The sequence below is a fragment of the Podarcis filfolensis genome (assembly GCF_964270895.1).
Source record: "Podarcis filfolensis genome assembly, chromosome: 2".
Classification (NCBI taxonomy): domain Eukaryota; kingdom Metazoa; phylum Chordata; class Lepidosauria; order Squamata; family Lacertidae; genus Podarcis; species Podarcis filfolensis.
The window spans coordinates 11,327,777-11,353,402 of record NC_139605.1 but is presented as its reverse complement, the minus strand read 5'-3'; the positions used below and the strand labels follow the sequence as shown (position 1 = coordinate 11,353,402).

At 47.3% G+C, this 25,626-nt stretch overlaps 1 protein-coding gene across 4 annotated transcripts in view; it reads left to right on the top strand.

Moving 5' to 3' along the window:
* The first annotated feature begins 1,220 nt into the window (after nt 1-1,220).
* The window catches only part of PBX2 (PBX homeobox 2), a 38,827-nt gene continuing 14,421 nt past the window's right edge, over nt 1,221-25,626 (top strand). The window contains exons 1-4 of one of the 4 annotated variants that reach the window (XM_083602062.1): nt 1,221-1,744; nt 4,052-4,137; nt 23,736-23,980; nt 25,278-25,468. In XM_083602062.1, coding sequence (XP_083458188.1) covers nt 1,536-1,744; nt 4,052-4,137; nt 23,736-23,980; nt 25,278-25,468 — 731 coding nt within the window. In that variant the 5' untranslated portion in view covers nt 1,221-1,535. The remainder of the gene's footprint in view (nt 1,745-4,051; nt 4,138-23,735; nt 23,981-25,277; nt 25,469-25,626) is intronic. The other 3 variants (XM_083602063.1, XM_083602060.1, XM_083602061.1) reach the window with 3 other exon arrangements.

Sequence of the window (25,626 nt, the reverse complement as noted above, 5' to 3'; positions counted from 1 at the left end):
ATGCGACCCAAAGAAAGTGGACCTGAAGAGAATGCAAATTCCCTTCCTTAAAATGGTTCTCTATTCCTCTGTTAGAGCGGTTTTTTTGTCCCCACACAACTTGAGTGGATATCCATGAGGCAACGCTATAGGGTCAGAGGCCACTAGGATTTTGCCCCCTCAGGTTCATGTACTCAAGTTCACTCAGCACCTACTAGTTAGTCTTCTTTACAACTGAAGAATTCTGCTGAACTTATCTCATTCTCAATACAACACAAACAAGGGAGACCAAGAGAATTACGTCCAAAAGTCTGGGCTGCCTTTAGGGGTGTAGGGGTCTGCCCCAAAGCCCCCCTCGAGATCAGGGTTGGTTAGCCCATGGCCCATATCTGCCTGCCCAAACATTTTTGGTGGGCCCATAAATTTGATTATTTTTTTCTTTGTAAAAATGGCCGCTCCCATCTTTTGTGTCCCTCCAGGTCCTCCACCCTAGTTTGTTTATTGTTTTATTTTTTATTCCAAATCGTAGACTTGGAAGGGACCCCCAGGGTTATCTAGTTAGTACAACGCCCTGCAGTGCAGGAATCTTTTTGCCCAGCGTGCGGCTCGAATCCACAACCCTGAAATGAAGAATCTCCTGCTCTGCGAACACACGGACATTTACAGCGCATGGTTCCCCCCCCCTTAAAAAAAAAAAAGAACCCTGCGAATTGTAGTTTGTTAAGAGTGCTGGGAGCTGCAGCTCTGCAAGGGGCTGAACTACAGTTCCCAGGAGTCTTGGGGGGTCATGTGCTTTAAGCATACTGTGCATAAGCATCCCGTCCATCTATTCCTTCTTTCTTTCTCTCCAGCTCATAACTCCAAGGCTGCAGCAGGTTCGATCCAGCTGCACAGTCCTATATTGTAGAGGGTTGGACTAGATGACCCGGAGGCACCCTTCCAACTCTATGATTATACAGTACAGTATTCTAATCTTCAGCAGCAGAGGAAGGAAGCCGGCTGGCTTCTTGCGCCTTCTCGCTGCCCCCCTCCAGGTTCTTTTCTTCCAGCGAGCCGGCTGGGGGCAGCAAAGAGACAAGAGAGAGCGCGCTGTTCCATAGACAGTAAATGTATTCTATATACACACAGCAGCGCTAGCTTGGAAAAGGAGGGGAGGCGTCAAGAAGAAAGGAGGAGGAGGAGGGAGGAAAGCCCAGAGAAGCTGCTCTCTCCTCCTCCATCTCCTCCTCCTTTTTCCTCCTCTTCCCTCCCTCTTTCCAGCTCCTCCTCCTCCTCCTCCTCCAGCCCTTGTGTGGGACTCCATTTTCCCAGCCCCAAAGTCTCCAAGGGAAGGGGGCCGTGGGAGTGCGCAGCCAAGATGGAATAATAGAGATCTCTAGATCTTGCATATAGCTATCTGTAGATCTATATAGCTATACAAAACCCAGCCGTGCCTCGACGACGTCGCCCGGGCGCCTCCGGATTTGGGCAGCGTTAGGATCGGCGTCTTTGTGTGCGCGCTCGCTCGCGCTCGGCTGGACAGTTTTCGCCTTGGTGGCTTTTTGCGCCCCCGCGGAATGGATGACCAAGGGAGGCTGATCCAAGCTCGGGGGGCCGTGGGGCTCCCGCCGGGCCATCCGGCCGTGCCGGGGGTCCCCAGCATGACCCCCCACTCCCTCCACGAGCCCCCCTCGGATAACGGCGAGCCGCGCAAGCAAGACATCGGCGACATCCTGCAACAGATCATGACCATCACCGACCAAAGCTTGGACGAGGCGCAGGCAAAGTTGGTTACCCTCTCGCCATTCCGGGGCGCACGGGCTGGTGGGGGAGAGGGGGGTGCTGGAAAGTTGCCTGGGAGGGTTTCTCCCTTTGTGTGTGGCGGGGAGTACTTTGGGATGCAAGCTGTGGGACCGAGACCTGGGGGCCGTGGGGTGGCCCGCGCTTTCCAGCGGAGTTTGGTGGTGCCGGATCTCGGGGGCGCATGTTGTGCGCCTGGGTGGAGGCTTGGAAGTTCAAGGTTTCGGGTGGAGGTGCTCCAGTTTTATTGGGGTATTCTCCCAAATCCGGATTTGGGAGTTGGAAAGCTGGATTGGGCAGGAACTGAACGTGGAGGGGGTGTTATTTGGGAGAACTTGATGGGGAAGAAAGATGAGGTTGTGGGTTAAGAATGGATTCCCTTGTTTGTTGGGGGGAACTTGAGCGGAGCCTCTTCAGAAAGGAGGAGAGCCTGAGGCCTGGAAGTCTGGAGCAAGTTGGCTCTTGTTTTTGTTGGGTGGAGAAGTTGGGAAGAAGAGGTTCGGATTTCAGGGGAGCCAAGCCTGGATTACAGAGAGGGTTGCTGGGGCCTGTTCCATTTGGGACTTGGACCATTTTACGGTAACTGAACTTGTTCTCTGGGGTTTGTAGCTTGTTGTGGGGCGTTCATATGCACAGGATGGTGTTGCTGGTGAACTGGTTTGGGAGGGGTGGTTGGTGTGGAATCCCAGCGTAAATAATAGGGGGATCTGGAATTTGGTTGAAGAGAGATTCTGGGGATTGCTGCTCACATTATTCCTGTGGCCCATACCTTCTCCTTAAACCACTAGACCTTGCTTCCCTTCCAGATGTTTTAGTAGCCTGGCTTTTCACTCCCTGCCTCTTCACTTAGCTAAGCCACCAGATTTTCACATTTGGTTCAGGGGTATCCCAAACCCCTGAGGTTGATGTTTTAGAGGGTCTCTGTTGTGTAGTTAAATATATTAACTGTTAAATTTTTTGATTATATTTGGTGATATGGGAGCAAAGAATTACCTACTTGCAGATAAAACTCTTTGAAGGGTCTCATGCTGAAGTTATGACTTTTGTCTAACTTTGAATAATAAGTTTATGTGGCTGCTGTATTTTTTTGTTTTTATTTATAAAAAAAAGACATTATATTGTGGGCCAATCTTTAGATTAGAGGCAATATTATTGGTCGGATGGTTTCTGTTTGACAGAATGATTGCCAGAAGTTTGGTTTCAGATAGGAGTTTGTGTGGAGTGGTTTGTATCCAAAGATCTGGACATCCAAATTCCTGGGAGGTTGTTTTTCCCCCCTGCTGGGAATTGGCACCCTGTTTGTGAGAGAGAGAACGGTGGTGGTTGAGGATTGTGAAGTGGCTGTTGGGAAGAGAGGTATTTTATACTGACAAAGTTAAAATCCTCAGGGGTGTCTTTTTATTTCCTATGATCCGTGTAGCTATGTGGATTAAATCCAATGTGAGGTGAATTGTGGATATCAAGGTCTGCAGAGAGGTTTTCTGTGCTGAATTCTTGTGGAAGTTGTAGCATTATAGAGAGAAAAGGACTCTCAGGACACTGTGTTGGTCTGAACTTGGAAGTTGTGTTTTGAGGGGAGAATCGTGAGTTTGTGTGAAGGTCGAAATACTGAGTTCTATTTGGGGCAGGGGAACAAAATAATTTGAGGATTGTTTCTCTGAATATGTGCTTGTGTGCTCTGATTGTCCGGTATATCCAGGTTTTATTCAATTTCTGAGTTGCAAAACACGAGTCCAATGTTTTGTGAACTGAGTTATTGTTTAGAATTGGGGAAAGCTATATAACCAAAAGAACGTCAAAGGCTGCAATTATATATCAGAAGAAAGTGTTTGAAATTTGTTTTATACTGCATAAAATGGATTTTAAAAGATGAGAGATGGAGGAATCAAAGCAATACAAAAATGTAATTCCAGTGAAGGGTAAACAGGGATCATTCCTTAAGATTCCCCCCCTTTTTTTGTCCACCTTTCCTAACTTGACCAAACTTTGCCCATTTTACTGTACCTGAACACTCCTCCACATTCTTAGAAACCATTCAACAACTGAAGGAAATATATATTATTTTTATTGTTTAGGCTGTTCAGGTGCTGGAATTATACTGGGAATTACTGGGGCAGAGAGAGGACTCCATTATATGTGCGAATAAACGAGGATTGATTGATTGATTCGCCAGGCTCAGGCCTGCGAGCTATTGTGGAAGTGGATAGAGGCTTCCTTTCTCTTTATGACAACTCCAAATCCAGTCTTTCCTCCCCTCAAAAACCACCGGCTTTATCTGCTCTCTCTCCCACTGTTTAAACTGCAGGAAACATGCCCTGAATTGTCACCGCATGAAGCCAGCTCTCTTCACCGTCCTCTGCGAAATCAAAGAAAAGACAGGTACTGTATTGTTTGGGCTCCGGGTTTGAGAGGGGCGGCTGTATGTTGTTGTTCAAAAACACACACACATATATTTGTCAACCTGTTACCAAAATAACCCCACAACCCACTATATTGTCGAGCAAAGAAAAAGAGGGATTGGAATGGGGATTATGGGGAATCTGTGGTAGAGAGGAGGAAGGCAGAAGAGCTGGTGTTTTCCCTCCAGAGGTTTTTGCCAGAGGCCTGTCGTCTCCCGCGCCATCTTGACGCGTCTGAAATTTCTTTTTCCGCCTGCCTGGTTTTCTTTGTAGCAACTTTGCCCCACCACCTGCCTCCTCTCTCTGCCTCCACCCGTCCGCTGTTTGACCGTGGTGTATTTTTTTGTGCAAGGATGGAAATGTCCCCCTATCTCTCCCCCCCCCTTGCTCACACTGCCTCACTTGTAATGGGGGTCTCTTAGTCCATAAAGGGGTCTCTGGTAGCATCAGGATCTTTTGTCCACAGAAATAAATACCACCCACCCCGGTCTCCCCTCCTGTCTTTGAAACTTTCATCCCTGCCTTTTCCTCCCATCACTGTTGTGTTCCCCAAAATTCTCCCTGGCTTTGGGATGCTTCCTTGACTGGCTTGCTTCTTAAGTTTTAGGCTCCCCTGTGGGGTGTCCTTTTGCTGAGGGGGGTGGGGGTGGGATATGCAAAGTGCCTTTAAGGCTGTGTTTCTGCATGAGAGAGGCAGGGAGGAGAAACTGGAGTTTCCTGCCAGCTCCTTGGAAGTTGTGCTGTGCCCAGATTAAAAAGTGAAAAGAACCCAGCAGCCCAAGCCTTAAAAGGATTAGTGAAAAGGAGAGAGTGAGAGCAAGGGGTTTGTGTGTGTGTGTTGGGATTGTCATTAAAGTTCATCCAGTCTAAGCTGCCAGGATTTGGGCCTCATGTATCTGAAGTAATGGCCAGCTGTCTTTAGGGCCTCGTTTGGTCATCTGCACGTTTATTTAAACTGCTTAAATCCCACTCAAGTCAATAGGAGTTCGGAGGCCTCGCTGGGAGTGGGATTGCAGCCAGAAAAGCATTAAGCTGGATTCTGGAAACACTAATCTGTGTTTTAGAGAGTGAGTGTGAATACTTTTTGTTTTGTTTTGCTCAAACGTGTGTTCTGAATTGCTGATCTTCCAACCGGTGGGTTGGAACTCTCAAGCGGACCATGCACTCGGGGATAAGTTGTGTCACACCGATGGCGCACCTCCCATTTTCGTCCCTTCTGTAAGCAGCTGCTTTAGGGTGGGTTGTTGTGTTTTTTAAAAGGAGGTAAAAGTCATAGATGGGAGAGAGACATGCAGGAAAATATGAACAGCGAGTCCCATTTCTTTGCATTTCGGGATCAAAGATAGATCTGGAAGTTTAAAAAACGATGGGTGAAAGCTGTGGGACTGAATGTTTTGGCGTGTGTTAATAAATGTCTTCTTGCTTGGCCCCATGTCATGTGATCCACAGAAGGTCGCCAAGAAAATCGGTTTGAAATAGTTTTCCTGCCTTTGAAGTGGTCCCTAGTTTAGGCAAGCAGTCACAGCCGAGTCCTGTGCAAGTTTGCTCAGACATCATCTCCACAAAATTCAGTGGGGCTTGTGCAGACAATTGGAGCCTGTGCATGCTTCCTTGGGAGGGAGCCCCACTGAGTACATTGGCATTTTAATTCTGAATAAACGTGCAGAAGGTTCTGGCTTTTGGTTTGCTTCCTTTCCTGCAGCGTTCTCCGACCGCTGGTCCGCTCCTGATATCGCTGGGCTGCATCTCCCTATTTTCCCTGACCTTTGGCCTTGCTCACTGGGGCTGATGGGCGTTGGAGTCCAATCGTATTTGAAATGTCGCAAGTTAGGGGAAGCACCTTGTGGTTTCCATATGAGATGGTTGTTTTGCTTCTGCAACATCACCCAAAGCAGAGATGCTGGGTGGAAGCTTGCAATTTAAAAGGCTGCTTATGAAACATGAGCGCTGCGATCTGTTGTCAGAAGGGAAAAGGCATCGTTTGTGTTTATAAGCTGATGCATGGCGCCAAGAAAATGGATAAGGAAAAGTTTATCTTCTCCTGCTCTCCTACTACCAGAGGGTCAATTTCAATTTTCAATGTTCTTCTGAAGGTGATTGACAGAAGATTTGGGGCAGATCCGTACCATACCTTTAAAACATGCCCAACACACATTCAAAGCACATGACTCCGCCTGCCTCACAGAATCCTGGGAACTGCAACTTCCTCTTCTACAACTCCCAGCACCCTTGACAATACAGTCATACCTCAGGTTACAGATGCTTCAGGTTGCGTTTTTTCGGGTTACGGACCTGCCGAAACCCGGAAGTACCGGAACGGATTACTTCCGGTTTCAGTGGTCACGCATGCGCAGAAGCGCTATATCGCGCTATGCGCAGAAGCACGGAATCGCAGCCCGTGGGTTCCAAATGCACCTCCCGCACAGATCACGTTTGCAACCCGAGCGTCCACTGTACACAGTCCCCAGGATTCTTTGGGGGCAATTTGTGTGCTCTGAATATGTGTCGGGTGTACTTTATAGTGTTGATCTGTCCTCAGGAACAAAGGGGAAGTACAGGGCATGTACGTAGTTAAACTATGGGATTCTCTGTCATAAAATGGTGACAAAGACGGCTTTAAATTAAAAAAAATTGATAAGGACATAAGAGGAGCCAGTGCCTGCCCAAATACATTTTGGCACTTGAGGCGAACCACAAAATGGTGTCCCCTCCCTGCCAGGGAACAAGGGAGCAATAAAGAGCCACATCGGGAGCAAGGGTGGGAGGAGACCTCCCAGGTGTGTGCCGTATCTATCTCTGCCAGTGCGTCAGTCTCTGCCAGATGCTTCTCTTGGAGGCTGGATCTGCTATCCTGTCAATCTTGCCGCCTGAGGCAGTCGCCTCACTTTGTCTTATAAGTGGGCCAGCGCTTAGAGCAGGCATCCCCAACCTGCGGCCCTCCAGATGTTTTTGGCCTACAACTCCCCTGATCCCTAGCTAACAGGACCAGTGGTCAAGGATGATGGGAATTGTAGTCCAAAACATCTGGAGGGCCAAAGGTTGGGGATGCCTGGCTTAGAGGATGCCCTGTTAGATTAGCCCAAGGGCCTGTCTGGTCCTGTCTTCTGTTCTCGCAGTGGCCAACCAGATATCGCAATGGGAAGCCCATGAGGAAAGGACCTGAATGCAACAGAACTACTTTCCCCACCTGTGGTTTGCATCAACTGGTGTTCAGAGGCATATGATCCTGAGGAGGATAAATGTATCCATGGTAACAAGAAATAATGGTTATATCCTACCTCCGGTTTTTAGATGCATTATGCCTCTGAAATACCAGTTGCTGGGAAAATAACCTTAAGATCTATTCCAGAGTCCTTGCTCAGGTGCCTGACAGCTAAGGCGATCTGTGTGGTGAGGACATGGAGCAGGGCCTTCTCGGCGATGGCCCCATACTTAAGAAATTCAGTTGCCTGGGAGGGCAGTTTGGCTCCTTCCTTTGAAATCTTTTGGTGGTCCTTGAGAACCTACCTTTTTCTTTGTATCTTTTGTGGTTGATGCAAACTGGACTGCAGAGATAGCGCTTTAAATTGCAGGTAGTATGTTCATTTTTTTGCCCCCGATGTGAGTTTCCCATACAAATTTGAATTAGGAAAGTGTTCCTATGAAATTGGGGTAATGTGCACTGGAATTTTTTCAGGATGCATTGGAAATTATTTTCTGTTGTGCTAGAGAGAACGAATTGAGCATGTTTAAAAACTTGGAAGCTGCCGGGTTATATTTATTAGAAGTTTGTGTCCGTTCGTTATTACTTTAGAAATGGGAAAAACAAAGCGCTGCTTGATGGGCTTTTGTTTTAGAATATTACAAAATAAGTTTGGTTTTCTATATCTTTTGAAACTATTCTCCTTAGTGGCTTTGGTTATTATGCACAGCTTTGTGAAGAATGTCTTCTTAAAGTGGCTTATATTAAACTTTAAATTAGGTGGGCCTTTGACTGATCCACCAGGGCTCTTTTGATATCAATTAGATAGGGGTGGTCCTGCAGATTATGCTTCATTGAGGAAGCCAAAATTTCCAGCTGCATTTAATGGAGGACAGTAGTGAGGCCTACATTGAAAAAGCCTGTTGTGGGTCCTTTTGGGTTAAACAATTATAAACCAATTTAAGAATCTTCTTCCTACGTAAGGCAATGTAGCTAGACAACTCAGGCATTCTCATAGTAAATCAGGGGGTGTCAAACTTTTTTTGTGGGGCGGCTTGTGGGCACATTTGTATTTTTTGAGCAAGGGCCATGGATGCAACCCCATCTGATCCCTTTTCTTGCGAACTGGAGAGACACAAAAAGAGAGGGTGTGAATGCTTTTCCGTGGGAGCCAGTAGAAGTAATCTGAGCCTTGCAAAGCACCTAAAGGTGAAAGAGGAAGTGGGGGAAAGCGTTGCTTTTTCAACTTCCTCTTTCAGCTCTGTACTTTTCCCAGGAGAAAAGAGGGCAATAGGTGTGCATATACAGGTGCTCAGAAGCTTTGTCGATTCCAGGTGAAGGCCTTAAGGGTCCCACATTGCTGTAAATGTTGGGCCGCAGAGACGCTGCGTGCAGACCTGTTAGTGAATTCACGAGACAGGGCCTTTTTTGGTGGTGGCCCCCATGGTGGATTTGATTTAAATCAAATCAATATAATCATGATTATATCACTAATCAGTAAGACTTGATTTAAATGATTTTTTTTTTTTTACAGAAACACTCTTTCTTGCTGGTATCATCTTAATATTTACAACCAGAGGAAGGTTTCATTTTTGGAATAATAAATTTTCAGAGTAGTTTTTACAGTTTTATAAAAAACTACAGATTTGGCTATACTATTAGAAATACATAGATAATTATGATAATTATTGTGATTTTAATAAGTTAACTGTTTATATTTGGACAACTTTTCTGCTGTACGTTATTGGAAGGAGAAGAATAATCAATTATGTAATAACAATTTAAACAATTTATTTAACTAAAACAATAGCATTATAGCAAATGTATCCATGTTTGTTAACTGATGTGGTTAAACAATTTTTTAAAAAACCAACAACCTTAGACTGAGTTTTAGCACACATGAAAAACTTAAAACAAATCCTTATTTCCTGATGAATAGCCTTTGAACTATAACGTAACTTAAGCAGAAGACTATAGAAAGATTTTTCCTCCCAAAGAATTTTATTTTAAAAATCCAATTTAAATTAAAAAAAAATAGATTTAAATTTTAAAAATCCAATTTTCCTTTTTTTAAAAAAAAACATTGATTTTTACCCACCCTGGTGGCCCCTCATCTATTAGACTCCTTCCGTTGGAGATGACACAGTTTGGCTCTGTCCATATAGTTGAGCCTTGGAGACATTCCCATTTCAATCTGCCTTTGTTTAGGTAGCTGGGATGGTTTAAACTTGCTTGTGTTAGTTGCAAGCTGGCTAGCTGTATGCCGACTCTCTGTGACGGATGCAAGCAGCCTAGCATTATAATAGGTCCTCTTTTTGTCTTTATGGTGTTCTGCTAACCTTTTGGCTTTTGGAAAAAATCCCTATTTATATGTGGTTTTAAAGGTCAGGTTGCTGATGCTGTCGTGATTGCAAGTTGCTGTGAAAGGACTTTGGTCCTGAAAATCAGCAAAAAAAATTTCCAAATTGATTTTCTGCATCCCATCTCAATCTGGACCATAACCGTACTTGGGGATCAAGACTGCTCTGGTAGTTGCAACCGGGTGTGAAGTTTCACCTCTTCCAGCTAGTTGCACCTCTTTCTAGATAGCGAGGGGCACTGCTGCTGTGATGCACCCGCTGGTAGTTTCTTGGCTTGATTGCTGCAATCAGTTGCACAGGGGGCTGGCCTTGAAGACTGTCTGGAAACCGAAGCTGGTCTCAAATGCATTACATTGGCTGTTGGAATCATAGAATTATGGGGTGCGAAGGGACCCCAAGGGAGGAATGTACTATACAGTGGTACCTCGGGTTACATACGCTTCAGGTTACAGACTCTACTAACCCAGAAATAGTGCTTCAGGTTAAGAACAGTTTCAGGTTAAGTACGGACCTCCGGAACGAATTAAGTACTTAACCCGAGGTACCACTGTACTTAATTCGTTCCGGAGGTCCGTTATTAACCTGAAACTGTTCTTAACCTGAAGCACCACTTTAGCTAATGGGGCCTCCTGCTACCGCCGCGCCACTGCTGCACAATTTCTGTTCTCATCCTGAAGCAAAGTTCTTAACCTGAAGCACTATTTCTGGGTTAGCGGAGTCTGTAACCTGAAGCGTATGTAACCTGAAGCGTATGTAACCCGAGATACTACTATACCAGTTTTATCAGGGTGATTTGTAGAATTGTAGAGTTGGGACACCAATGGTCATCTAGCCCAACCCCCTGCAATGCAGGAATAAACACCCTGGCATATTTGACTGAGCACCTTCTCCCATATGACCCCCCCCCCTCCAAAGAGAGAGATTTAAGCCAAATAGAGATGTCCTGTTGAGAATCGCACCAAAATCAGGGCTATCCTTCTCCAGGAGCAGTGTTTTCTTGCTAGAATCACAGAATTTGATTCGGAAGGGACCACGAGGGTCATCTAGTCCAACCCGCCTCCCCCCCAGCAGTTGAGGAATTTTCATTCCTGCTTAGTGGAATCCTTGCTCCTCATGTGAAACCTCTTGTCTTCATATCTTTTTGGCCCCTTTAGGATGAGATGCCGAGCAAGAGATAGTATTCTTCTTGACTTAGCAAAGTAGGATTAATTACAGGGTCATTTTCTGGTTGTTTTACAACTCAAATGAAGTGGCTTGGTGTTGTTGCGGTTTAAACGTTTTTGCTGCAAGCCATTTAAAGTCTAGAAGTTGCTCTGAAATCACGCTAATTGTACAAAGGGCGTGTATGCATGCCAAGTCTTGCCATTTTTTAATTATTCTCCCCTCCCACTGGCTGCCTCACGCATTTGCACGGGTGTTTTATTTATTTTTTGAACCTTTGCCCTGCCGTACCTGGAACCTTCGGGGAGGCTTAGAGCTGCACCCCTCCCTGACTGCCAGAGGCAAATCTTCATTCCCTCAAGATCCAGAGCAAGGTATGTTCTCTCTGCTTAAAAAAACAAATCTTCGCAAGAAAGCTTAATTCCATACCAAAAAAAAAAAAGGCTGAGTTGATGCAGATGTTCATAATTTGCTCATTTTGCATAATTAATCCTGCTTTGGTTTGGCAAGGAGAAGGGGGAAGTTATGCAATGCACTGACATTCTTCTGACAATTGCTTGAAAGGCTAATTGGCCACACCTGTCTCTAGTCTCTAAAACTTCTGGCTCACATTGCTCATATTATTTAAGGGAACCTTGCAGTTAAGCACTAGCCTGGTTACCACAGACAGGTCCATGGAAGCAAGTGTGTAGACTGGCAGAGGAGAGACAGCATTGTCCATTCTTTTCCTGTTCCCAGCACAGAAACCAGAGTGAGCTGCTAGAGCAGGGGTGAAGATTTTTGGATCCAGGGACAGCCTGCTTGTCAATCACGTGACATCATAATGACATCACGCTGGGCACTTGTAAACCACAGTGCAAGGGGCGTTGCCAGCCCTGTGCTTGGTCATGCAGGAAAGAGGCTTGCAAGGCGATGCTGCAAAAAACCTGGAGCTGCTTGCTTTGACTGCGCAGACCTGCGCTTAGCAAACAACAGACATGCACAGCCAAACTGAGCAGGATTTAATCCCTGCTCGTCAGGGGATTTGGCTGTGAGTGCCTGTTTGCTGCCGGAAACTTGCTTGTGCAACTCAGAATTGGACCTCACCCTCCCACCCAGCAGCTGATGTCATGAGCGATGTTAGCTGATTGACAGGTGGGTAGGGTTGGGGGACATGGCCTTTGCAGGCCAAAATGGTGGGCCAAAAGCTTCCCATCCCTGTTTCGGAAGAAAAAAGCTCCCACCTGCACAATGAGCATGTAAACACAGCGTGTAAACCATCTGCAGGTCCTCAGTAGGCTAGTAAACATTTTTATAGGCTAATAACTTTTAGGGCCTTATGTCCCAGGCTGCTTTATGTGCATCTTCATAACCATGAGGTCCAGAAACTTGTTTTTGCAGGCTGCCTTTTTGAGCGCAGAGTTCTGCAGTTCCTGGGAATGGGGGGGGAATGTCATCGGGCCTTCCCCTAGCTCTGAGACAAGCCGCAGTCGCAGTCCAGCTTTGGGTGTGGGCAGGCAAGATGAGCGATAGATGTGAAGAAGAGAGTTCTAGGCAGACGGAAGGTCGAATTCCAAGGCGGCAGTAAAGGCTTGGAGTGGCCAGAAGCAGATGTGAGGTCAAAGGCAGGTAGAGGGATTTACTGGGTTTGGTGCATCCTGGCTGGCATAGTCAACAGGCACTATTCAAGCTGGGAAGGTCACCTGAGTCTGTCTTCAGGCCAGGTCCACATTCACAAAGGACACCCTTTTCCTTAAGGCCTGGTCTCCTAGGGAGCAGGGGTGCAGGAAGGTAAGGCACTAAAACCTGTCTGTTGGTGGCATTGGTTTGAGAGCCCCATCTGTATAGCAGCTGCATCTACCTCCGGGGCAAGCATGTTTTTGCTCCAAACTGGGTGCATCAACACAAGCACTCAGCCCACCAGGGAAGTGTATAGAAGTTTTGTACAGAAGAGCAATAAATATACTAGTTTTGTACAGAAGTGCAGCCTTTCCTTCTGAGTCAGGGGAAACCCATCCCTTCCTGTCCACATCAGAAGCTGGCTGTGCCCTATGCTGATTGGCTGTCACATGTTCCCATCAGAATCCGGCTGTGCCCTGTGCTGATTGGCTGGCCCCTATGATGTCACTTCTTCACCTCTGCATCACCTGTCCTGGCCGGTTTTTAAGCTATTTCTAAAAAGCAGGTTGTGCGTGTCTCTGTGTAATGCGATGTTTATTTTATCTCATGAACCGCCCTGAGATACTTGGATGAAAAGCGGAAAATAAATTTAACGAATAATTGTTTCTCATCAAAAAACATTTAAAAGTGATCCCATACTGATGCACATCAGATGTGGTAAGCCTCTGGGCTCCCGGGTGTTTTGTTGTTGTTTAGTTGTTTAGCCGTGTCCGACTCTTCGTGACCCCATGGACCAGAGCACGCCAGGCACTCCTGTCTTCCACTGCCTCCCGCAGTTTGGTCAAACTCATGCTGGTAGCTTCAAGAACACTGTCCAACCATCTCGTCCTCTGTCCTCCCCTTCTCCTTGTGCCCTCCATCTTTCCCAACATCAGGGTCTTTTCCAAGGAGTCTTCTCTTCTCATGAGGTGGCCAAAGTATTGGAGCCTCAGCTTCAGGATCTGTCCTCTCAGTGAGCACTCCGGGCTGATTTCCTTCAGAATGGATAGGTTTGATCTTCTTGCAGTCCATGGGACTCTCAAGAGTCTCCTCCAGCACCATAATTCAAAAGCATCCATTCTTCGGCGATCAGCCTTCTTTATGGTCCAGCTCTCACTTCCATACATCACTACTGGGAAAACCATAGCTTTAACTATACGGACCTTTGTTGGCAAGGTGATGTCTCTGCTTTTTAGGATGCTGTCTAGGTTTGTCATTTCTTTTCTCCCAAGGAGCAGGCGCCTTTTAATTTCGTGACTGCTGTCCCGGATGTTTACTGAACTACAACTCCCATCTTCCCTCATCGTTGGCTTTCCTTCTTGCGGCTGATGGGAGTTGTAGTTTGGCAACATCAGGATGACCAAAGTCTCCTTACTCCTGACCTACGTGAGTGTTGGTGGTACCTTTTTAAAATTTAGGAAAAGCATGTGGTTTGCCCACCTAAAGATTTAGGGTGCGTGGATGGGATAGGGGAATATAAGAAATCGCTTCATTCTGAGTCAGACCATAGACTCCCCCAGGTCAATATTGTCTACACTGATTGGCAGCAGCTGCGCAGAATTTCAGGGAGGAGACATTTCCCCATCGCTTGTTACCTGGAGATGCCAAGGAATTGAACCTGGGCCTTCAACACGGGGCGCAGATGCTTCTCCGCTGAGCTGCAGCCCTTCCCCAAAAGACATAAATTAGAAAGAACATAAATTAGCTGCATTTCCCATGGCTGGAAAGAGCATCTGTTGCTTTCATTGTTAAGGTGGGAGGCAAGGCCCGGCGTCCTCCACAGGAGGCAAAATGTGCCACGGCTCCTTTATTTTTAGAGATCCATATGCTCGCCTGCATCTGGAGGAGCTGCAGTAGCTTTCCTCACATTGTATACATGGGAATCTGTTGTTTCGTGGTGAACGTTGCTCTCTTGTCTGGGTCCGCGGCGTCTTCACAGAAGCTGAGCTGGGCCCCTTGATAGTAAAAGAGACTTAAAAACGAGGCTGCCATCTGAATCTCCCATGATGCCATCCTCACCCCAGAGTTAACATTATATTAAAAATAGGAGCTCTTTTTTATAAAAAATAAAGTTTTTATTAGGGTTTATAAAGAAAAATACAAGTATTGTTGTCAGTGGAAGCTTCTCAGGTCCAGCAGCCCAGGCCTCAGGCCTTGTTTTGGCTCAGATAGGACAGGCCAGCTGCCCAAGGGTGAGAGGTGCCCAGAAGTGGCTTTATATATTTATTTGTTTTAGTTCAAATGTGGGGAAGCTTCAGCCTTCCAGGTTTTGCTGAACTACGACTCCCATCATCCCTTGTCCTGGACCATGCTTGCTGGGGCTCACGAGAGGTGGAGTTCAGCAACCTCAGGAGAGCCAAAGTCTCCTCACACCTGGCCTGGGCTTATCCTTGGAGTGGAACCTTTTTGAACCTAGAAATCATAGAATTGTAGGGTTGGAAGGGACCCTGAGGGTCATCTAGTCCGATGGAAGAAAATCTTACTGAGCTAACATGTATGTTATGACTTTCACAGCCCAAAAACGATTTTCAAAACAAGGTAATGTAGCTTAGTTGGTAGAGCACGAGACTCTTATTCTCCGGGTTGTGGGTTCGAACCCTACGTTGGGCAAGAGATTCCTGCGTGGCAGGGGGTTGGTCTAGATGACCCTTGGCACCCCAACTCTACAATTCTGTGATTCCAGGATATGTATATTTAACCCTGTAGACCAGGGAAGAGTGCCTTTCTGAAAGGAGGAATGGGATGGTGGAAGGCAGGATCCACAGACCCCTTCTATTTTATGGAGGACACTTTTTTAAAAATAAAAAACACGGTTCAGTCTTGAATGTGTTCAAGAGTGGCACTCCATTGGATCTTGCTGAATTTCGCTTGTTCCCCCTCTTTATCTTTAGCCTGCGAAACCTGGCAGTTAAATTGGTGCCCTTGGCAGCTGCGGTTGTGAAATGGCGCCCTTGAGGAGATCTGGCAGCTGCAAAGGCTGTGCAAGTTGCAATAAAACAAAATAAATGCAAATTGGGCCTGTTTAAATCAACGCACCTCTTTTGATTGAACATAAAACAGGTCCTATAGGCCTGTAATTGGGAGAGTGTGGTCATGTGTGAATAATTTGGATGTCTGACATGAGAGGCCAGGCAGAAATAGGCAGGACGGGGTTGGGGTAGGACTTAGTGCAGTTTAGCATTTATTTAGTTATTATTCCATTTCTATCTCCCCCTTTTCTCCCAAGGAGCTCAATCAGGGTGGTTTCCCCTCTGCCCCACTCCTTTTTTGTCCACACAACAGTCCTGCGAAGGAGGCTAGGCTGTGACAGGTAACTCTTAATCTCAAGGTTGTGGGTTCGAGTCCAACATTGGACAAAAGATTCCTGCATTGCAAGGAGTGGGACTTAACTGACCCTTCAAACTCTTATGATTCTGTGAATTTGAAAAGGGGGAACTGCAGGCCAATGCCGCAGGGGAAAAGAAGCAAAAAGGGCTTTTTTGGGTGGGGGGAGGAAGGAGTTGAGATGGCCACCTGACCTCTGCTTAAAAACCTCCAAGGAAGCAGAATTGATTTATTACAAGGAGACGTTGTGAAGAGGCTGGGCTGGAGTGGCAAAGAGCTTCGGCTAGGGACTTTCTTGATAAAATTTAGTGCTTGGCCATTAACTCCCAGTTCAGATGGGCCTTTGGGGCTACATAAACTGCGGTCTGTGAAGCCAGGAAGGAGCACTGGTGTGGAGAGAGCTCGTTCCTCTCTTCCTCCCATCGCACTTTGCACAAAGATCCTGGCTTGTTTTTAAGCTGGAGTTCCCTGGTTCAGATGGAGGGGAGGAGTGTTCAGCGACGAGACCCTTCGGCGCCATAAACCATGGTTTGTGAAGCCTCTAACAGTAATCTGAACTGTATAAACAAACCACCGTAAACCCCCAGCCCTCCCTCCACATACAATAAGCGTATCAAAGCAGTTGACATAGTTCTGCTGTTCCTGTATTGCAGAGGGTTGGACTAGATGATCCTTGGGATCCCTTCCGACTCCACAATTGTATAATACAATAATAAACCACAGAACCTAGGACTTGCTGATCAGAAGGTCGGCGGTTCAAATCCCTGCGACGGGGTGAGCTCCCGTTGCTCGGTCCCTGCTCCTGCCAACCTAGCAGTTCAAAAGCATGTCAAAGTGCAAGTAGATAAATAGGTACTGCTCCGGTGGGAAGGTAAATGGCGTTTCTGTGCGCTGCTTTGGTTCGCCAGAAGCGACTTAGTCCTGCTGGCCACATGACCCAGAAGCTGTACGCCGGCTCCCTCGGCCAGTAAAGCGAGATGAGCGCCGCAACCCCAGAGTCGGCCACGACTGGACCTAATGGTCAGGGGTCCCTTTACCTTTTAATTCACAGCAGTTTGACTTCACCCGCAGTGGCGCACTCCATTGTATGTCGAGACTGATGGTTGCCAACAAAATTTGCAGTCTGCTGACATAATCCATGTGAGGCTCTTCAAACCAGCTCTTATGAAAAACCCGAACATGGATTTTATTAAGATACAGGGACCCAAAATAACATGCTTTTAGGTAAAACATGTTGGCCGGAGCTGGTGGGAGTTGTAGTTTGAAATGCCAGGTTGGGGAGGCCTCTTGCAGAGGTAGATTCACCCTGATAGTTATCACTCAGCCTCCGCTGGGCGTTCCTGCCCCTCCTCAGCTGTTAACACTCAGCCGTAGTTTGGTGTTGAATTACTGCTGGAAGTCCAGCGGTCGTTTGCAGCTACCTCCCCAAGGATGCTTGAAAAACACATTCGGGATGGCTCTGGATTTTATCTTCGCAGCCAGAGAGAGGTGGCTATTTATAGAGCATCCTCTTAAAAAGGGAGCAGCAGAGGAAATACCTTTTATTAGGACCAAGTGGAAACATTGCAGAGACCTAAAGTAACGTCCCTGCATACATTCTTAACCGGTGTACGGGATTATGGGATAGCTGATCCTCTCTTCACCTTGGGGGACTGTGAACGGGAGATTTTGGTGTTCTAACACCATGCGTTCTAACACCTCATGCAATGGGTGGAAAGGCGGGGAGCACGCTAGGAGCAAAAGGTGCTGCCTTAGATCATTGGTGCATCTAGCTCAGGGTTTACAAGCTGTGCGCCACGGCCCAGCAGTGGCCCACGAGTTTCATTCAGGAGGTCCACAGCATGTCTGTGAAGGGTGGCAGGCTCTGCTCCTGCTTCATCATTCTTGGAGTCCAGAAATCTTCCAAGAAGGTGAACAGGATGGCCCTAAAGTGACTAGGGGGAAGTGACCCTGAGATCATCATCTGAGGCCCTCCTTCGTGTGCCGCCTCCTTGAGAGGTCCAGATCATGGCAACACGAGAACAGGGCCTTCTCAGCAGTGGCTCCCCATCTGTGAAATGCTTTCCCCATGGAAGTTCACCTGGCGCCTTCATTACACACCTTTAGGTGCCACGCAAAACCGTTCTTTTTTTAACCAGGCCTTTGGTTGATCCTATGCCCTTTTAAAATGTGGTGGTATTTTTTTTGGAGGGGGGGGACTATTGAGTTGTGCTTTTTTATTTTTATTAGGTATTTTGTGGTTTTATGTCTTGATTTTATTCTGTGAAACGCCCTGAGATCCCCGGGTACAGGGCAGTATATAAATTCAATAAATAAAAATAATACAAATAATAAATAATAGGGGGACGAAGCACTTGAGAGAAGTGGAGAAGATCGGAAGCCAAGTTAACGGGAGGCTGGAGCTAAAAGTTTGAACCTTGACTCCGTTAAAAACCACGCAGCATCTAGCACAGTGCATTACGGCTATAATAATAATAATAATAATAATAATAATAATAATAATAATAAAATTTATTTATATCCTGCCCTCCCCAGCCAAAGCCGGGCTCAGAGCGGCTAACAACAGTAAAATGATAAAACATTCTAAAATCATTTCATTATAAAATTAATTCAGTCAGAAATTAATATAACAGTCAGAAAAATCATTTAGTGGTCCTCAGCAATTTCTAAGGGGAAATATTTGGGAACCACAGGTCTACACTGAACGGCAGTGGTTCTCCAGGGTTGCAGGAAAGGGAGATGCTGGGGATCAAACCTGGGACCAGTGTTAGAAATTAGAAATTAGGCGTGTTTTGTGACGGGTGCGGATCCAGTTGTGAACATGTGGAAATCCCTAGGTCCCAAGCTGGTGAGTGGGGGAAGCAAATGTCACTTAGAGAAGGATGCGAAATATATTTTTCTTGATGCTTGAATTTGTTTTATTCTGGATTGTTTTGTTTGATGTTTTAATGTGTCGTAAATCGCTTTGAGATTTGTTCTTTAAAATATAAAGTGGTATAGAAATAATAGTAATAATAGCGCCTAGACATTCAATTGAGGCGATTGTAACCTAGGTTTAAGGTGCCCTTTGGCAATGAGAGTACAGTGGTACCTCAGGTTAAGTACTTAATTCGTTCCTGTGGTCCGTTCTTAACCTGAAACTGTTCTTAACCTGAAGCCTCCTGCTGCCGCCACACCGCTGGAGCCCGATTTCTGTTCTCATCCTGAAGGAAAGTTCTTAACCCGAGGTACTATTTCTGGGTTAGTGGAGTCTGTAACCTGAAGCATATGTAACCCGAGGTACCACTGTATCCGAGTTTCTTACACTTCCTAGGATGTTCTGCCCTTAAGCTGTGCTCCTTCCTGTACCTTCCCCACTTCCCGTTGCCCTCTGCTAATTGGAGTATTAACTTCTGAAGTGGAGAGCCTTTTTCTGCTTGTGTAGGTTCTCTGCTTGATTTAGTCCCCTGGATGTGTAGAGCAATCTCCCCTGCTGCTGGTATTTTGCCTTCAGCTGGTGGAAAGTGACTAGGGGAGGGCAGAGTTAGTGCCCCACTCTCCCTTGGGGCAATCGTAATCTCCCCGAGGATTAGAATGCCAGAATGGGCCTCAAGAGGCTCATAAATCTTTGCTGCAAAAGGGATGCCTGTTTGTCCTGTGTTGATAACACAGCTGTGATTATAGTGAGGTATAAAAATAGCAGCTGCAATAAACACTCTTAAAATGCACTGGGTGATAGTTTAACATCATTCAAATTCGGGGCAGATCCATTAAAATCCTTGCACTTAAATAACTCAGTGATGTAGCTGGATAGCCCACTTACTTACTTACTTACTTACTTACTTACTTAAATTACTTACTTACTTTATTTACTTATTTTTGCAATTCATCCCTGGATATGAGTGGGACTTGGAACCTTGTTCACCCTCCTGAACAGAAAATGATTTATCCCTCCCCCCCCCCACTTCTCCTCCTCTAACTTAAATATGTTTTCACTGCCAGGGGAAAAAACTGTAGGGAAACAGCAGCGAATTTACTCCCCTCTGAAATGAACGTTCAAGGAGCAGAATTTGGGTACTTTATAGTAGAAGTTAATACAGGGGCATTAATACATTGAAACTACTGCTTCAATGAAAGTACCTACCTTATGCCAGGTAAACTTATTTGTCTGTTTAGCCCAATATTGCCACCTCTTGACTGGCAGTGGCTCTGGGATCTCAAGCAAACATTTCCCCCCATGACCTCCACCCTGAGCCTTATAGCCATATGCAAAGCATATTCTCTCTCTCTCTCTCTCTCTCTCTCTCTCTCTCTCTCTCTCTCCCCTTATAATCTGCCACACCACCTGAAGGTCTGTTATCATGAGCATACTTAAGGCAATACTCTACTGGCAAGAGTTCTATGCGGTTTGCAAATTGGGTCGCCCTTCCCGGTTCTCCTACTGGTTAAACATATTTTTTGTGTGGCTTCCGAAACCCACCAAACCTCTTCAACCAGAAAAGAGGGTTGGGTGAAAGGCACAGGGGTGTGCACAAATGTCCTGTAAAAACAAGACTTTGGGAGCTTAAAGTGAGAGGTGCCAGAAGGATCAACGCTTGTCCTTTTTTCCCCCTCTTCCCGAGTCAAGTGATATTTATCTGTTTTGTTTTGGAAAAATTCTGGACAACTGCACAGTTTTCAAAATGCTGTTCTCTGCATCTTGTCAGGTTAAAGTAGCTGAATTCAGCATAATACATTGTATAGTTCCTTATAATCTTACTAAAGGTAAAGGGACCCCTGACCATTAGGTCCAGTCGCGGACAACTCTGGGGTTGCGGCGCTCATCTCGCTTTATTGGCTGAGGGAGCCGGCGTACAGCTTCCGGGTCATGTGACCAGCATGACTAAGCCGCTTCTGGCGAACCAGAACAGCGCACGGAAATGCCGTGCTTATTTATCTACTTGCACTGTGTGCTTTCGAACTGCTAGGTTGGCAGGAGCTGGGACCAAACAACGGGAGCTCACCCCGTTGCAGGGATTCAAACCGCCGTCCTTCCAATTGGCAAGCCCTAGGCTCTGTGGTTTAACCCACAGCGCCACCCGTGTCCCAATAATCTTATTAGAACTATGTTAAGAACAAAACGAACAAAAAAGCCATGTACTTGGCTACAGGATTTTCTCCCGTGGGATGAGTTCGGTTTCCCCCGGTCTTTGCCAGTGCATTTGACAGATGCGCTTTCCAGTGTTTCAAGCAGTTGCCAGTGGTGCATCTCCCCACCTCATGCTTCTATAGGGACTGCCTTGTTTTTTAAAAATGCATGCATTTAGTAGATGATTAGGCAAATTATTGACAAATAAGGCTACCAGAAGGGACGTGGGTGGCACTGTGGGTTAAACCACAGAGCCTAGGACTTGCCAATCAGAAGGTCGGCGGTTCAAATCCCCGTGACGGGGTGAGCTCCCGTTGCTCGGTCCCTGCTCCTGCCAACCTAGCAGTTTGAAAGCACGTCAAAGTGCAAGTAGATAAATAGGTACCACTCCTGCAGAAAGGTAAACGGCGTTTCCGTGCACTGCTCTGGTTCGCCAGAAGCGGCTTTGTCATGCTGGCCACAGGACCCGGAAGCTGTATGCCGGCTCCCTCGGGCAATAAAGCGAGATGAGTGCTGCAACCCCAGAGTCGGCCACGACTGGACCTAATGGTCAGGGGTCCCTTTAACTTTACCTTAAGGCTACCAGTGGCTACTATCCATGGTGGCTGACCGTTCTTCCACTGTGCCTATGGCTAGTCGTTTTCGTGAAAGCCCTCCGGCCGCCTCATCCCAATCCTGCCCCGTGTTAATATGTATGAGGGGGAAACTGCCATATTGGGGTGGGCATATTAGCCTCGGGCATCAAAATATCTTGAGCCCCACTCCCCATTGGAGAGGGCACTTTGTCAGCCTCCCAATTTCCTTCTGTCTTTTTCTGCGGCTCACATGGGACTTTGAGGCCTGACCAGATGGAGAGTATTTTCCCTGGCTCCAAGCCCCCGTTTTGCCTCTTGCATTGGAGGGGAGGCTCTGGAGGAGTTGGGGTGTGTGTAAAATAGCTGGTGTGGTTGCTTTCATTGCTTAGGCCTGCCTGGTAACTCCACCGCAGGGGTAGGCAACCTAAGGCCCGTGGGCCAGATGCGGCCCAATCGCCTTCTCAATCCAGCCCTCAGACGGTTCGGGAATTGGCATGTTTTTACATGAGTAGAATGTGTCCTTTTATTTAAAATGCATCTCTGGGTTATTTGTGGGGCATAGGAATTTGTTCATTCCCCCCGAAAAAATATAGTCTGGCCCACCACATGGTCTGAGGGACAGTGGACCGGCCCACGGCTGAAAAAGGTTGCTGACCCCTGCTCTACCACCTAATCTCTGCTGTTTGTCAGACACTCTGTCGTGTCCCCCCGCCCAAAGTGAGTTTACTATGTTATGCCAACTGCCTCCCGAAAGCTACAGTGCATATGCCATATTTAGGGCCTGCAGCCCCCTCAACACCATCCGTTTAAAGCACTGCAATAGATGCCACATTAAACAGTCGTGGCGTCCCTCAAAGAAACCTGGGAACTGTAGTTGGTTGCGGGTGCTGAGAGCTGGAATTCCCAGCAGTACTTGGGAAGAGGGATGAGCTGTTAAGCCACTCTGGGAGGGGAATATACCACTTTAAACAGCCATGACTTCCTGCAACCCAGAGCCACAATTCCCAGAGTGGTTTAAGAGCTTGTCCCTCTTCCCAGGAACCAACTACAGTTCCCAGCTTTCTTGGGGAGTGTTTAAAGTGGTCTGAGAGTGCTTCAGCTATTCGGTGTGAACGCGGCTGGTCTCTTTAACAGGACTCGGAGGCGCAGCTATAGGCCTGGAGATCCTGTCTGGCGCTGGGCCATGGATTTCTGCCCAGCAAAGTTCTCTTAAAGGGACAGGAGTAGGCAAGGTGGTTTCTTGCTTCGGGTTTTGTTGTTGGCAGACGTGTTACTCCTTTTTTAAACATTAAACTGGCTCCCTGCTGCTGTGCTGTGTTTTAGGGTCGGCCTGACCTACAGTCGTTTTGGCCGGTGAAGACACCCGGCTGCTAAATATATGCGAGATCAACAAAGAGTCTTGCGACACCAGGGGCCGCTAACCTTGCGGGGCGGGGGCCGCATGCCGGGAAGAGGCCTGTCGCTCCCCTCTTTGCTTATCAAATGATTGATATTTGATCATATCGATGTTCAGAGTGGGGGGTGGAACGACCAGTCACCCTCCTTGAATTTTTGTGTGGCTTTGCCTCCCATCGCCAACATTTGTAGGGTCTTTGGGATGGGGAGAGGGCAGGAAACACTCTGGGGGGCGGACTGAGCTTGCAACCCCTGCCTTAGAGAGACTTAGCAAAATAATTAGGGCCTGAAAGCTCAGCGCCGTAATAAATCAAGTCTGGGGTGCCGCCAGAGTCTTGGTTCTTTTTCCTCCGTGGAAAATGTGGATCAGGTGGCAATTGAAAGCCAAAACAGCAGAGCCAGTCTCAAAACGGAGGCAGCTTTGACATTGGAGGTGGTGCTTGGGGGGGGGGTTGCGTTAGGGGGCCCTATTTTTTCCCCTTTCTCTCCTAGGGAACCTCAGTACGTTGCTTCTTTGGCTCAACCTCGGGCCTCTTTTCTGCTCGCTCTTTCTTTCTTCTCTCTCCGTCCCCCCCCCCATATCTCTGTGTCTGTCTGCCAAAAGTTGCTACCCCTTTTCTGGGCCCGCCGTCGCCGTGGCAACGACCTCGGGGTGACCTAGTCTCCTGCCAAGCGACAAAAGAGGAAGGAGGCACCAGGAGGGGGGGAGGGAGGAGGGGAAGCCCACCAAGGAAGGGCAGGAAAGGGGGGGCTGGGAATGCCTCTGTGTGTGTGTGTGTGTGAACATGGCCGCCCCACCGTTAACTCCTTCCTTCCCCCTGCCGTCTACCTTTTTAGGACTGAGCATCCGAAGCTCCCAGGAGGAGGAGCCGGTGGACCCCCAGCTGATGCGCTTGGACAATATGCTGCTGGCCGAGGGGGTGGCCGGCCCAGAGAAAGGGGGCGGGTCTGCGGCGGCAGCAGCAGCGGCCGCCGCGGCAGGGGGTGTGTCCCCAGATAACTCCATTGAGCACTCCGATTACCGCAACAAGCTCTCCCAGATCCGCCAGATCTACCATTCGGAGCTGGAGAAATACGAGCAGGTAAGGATGGTGGTGTTGCTGACTATATACGTTATATTCCTGCCCTGCGTTTCTCCCAAGTCGGGACTCCTGGCGGCTTCCACCATGTTCAAGAACACCCATTGTAAAATGGAAAAGCAAGCCAGTTAACAGTGAATAGTTGGAACCACACTGAAACACGTTTGGGGCGCCAGTTTAAAACCCAGCTTGCTTAGCAGCCGATTGGCAGCGCAGCGGTTTTCAAAGGCCAGTCTGAACAGGACGTTCTTAGTATACGTAACAAGGAGGGAGACAGACGTTTCTAACCTCTCTTGGGAGCAGTGTTGGAAACTCAGATGTATAAACTAGGTGCCAAACGGCACCTTAAATAATAATAGAATAAAATTTTATTTATATCCCGCCCTCCCCAGCCGAAGCTGGGCTCAGAGCGGCCAACAACAGTAAAATAATACAGCATTCTAAAATCAATTCATTATTAAATCAGTTCAAATCAAATTGATGGCAACCATTGGGCTAGAGTTCTGTGAAGAATTGCCAAATCTAGGTTACGCTCAGCACAATGGAATGTCTATTTGCCAGGAGGTTGAAATGGGTGACCATTGAGGTCCCTTCCAGTTCTACAATTCTGTAAGCTCAACTACATTGCTTGATTGGAGCTTGCTCTTCCAACAGTTCACTTGAGCCAGTATGCAAAAGGAGAAACACACACAGTGGAAATGGAAATGGTATTAACTATGGACTTTTAAACGGTGGTTGCCCACCTGGTGCCCAGGAATCTCCCACGTCGTCGCAGTTGGACCCATGCCAGTAGCGAAACGTACTTGGCTAATTTCCAACACTGCTTGGGAGGGAATTCCATAATATTGGAGCAACCTAGGATAGGTTTCAGCTCTCGCCACCTCCACGCATGAGTCCCAACGTTGGGGGGGATCAAGAGAAGGGGCTCACCAAAGGATCTTAGCACCTGGTCAGGTTCATATAGAGAGATACAGTCTTTCAGATAGCCTGGGACAAAACCAGATAGGGCTTTCTAGGTCATAACCAGGTAAGGATGTGATTACCATTATTGCTATTATTTATTAAATTTGTATACCACCCTTCATCAGAAGATTGCGGGACAAATCACAACATAAAAATGCAAAAGGAGAACCAAAAATACATAATAAAACATCTGGGTGGGGCACAGGTCCCCTACATTAGCATTAGGAGTTGGCGGCAGGGATTTTTTTTGGGGGTATTAATATTCCTTGGGTTTGTGTATTGGAGCTGCTACTCCTCCAACTCAGCCTCTTCCCCTTTCTCACCTGCTCCTCGTCAGGCCTGCAACGAGTTTACAACACATGTGATGAACCTCCTTCGGGAGCAGAGCCGCACGCGCCCCGTGTCGCCCAAGGAGATAGAGCGCATGGTCAGCATCATCCACCGGAAGTTCAGCTCCATCCAGATGCAGCTGAAGCAAAGCACCTGCGAGGCTGTCATGATCCTGAGGTCCCGCTTCCTCGATGCCAGGTTACTACTTCACCTATATCTGAAGTGGTTTTTTGTTTTACCTTAGGGACGCGGGTGGCGCTGTGGGTTAAACCACAGAGCCGAGGGCTTGCCAATCAGATGGTCGGCGGTTCGAATCCCCGCGACGGGGTGAGCTCCCGTTGCTCGGTCCCTGCTCC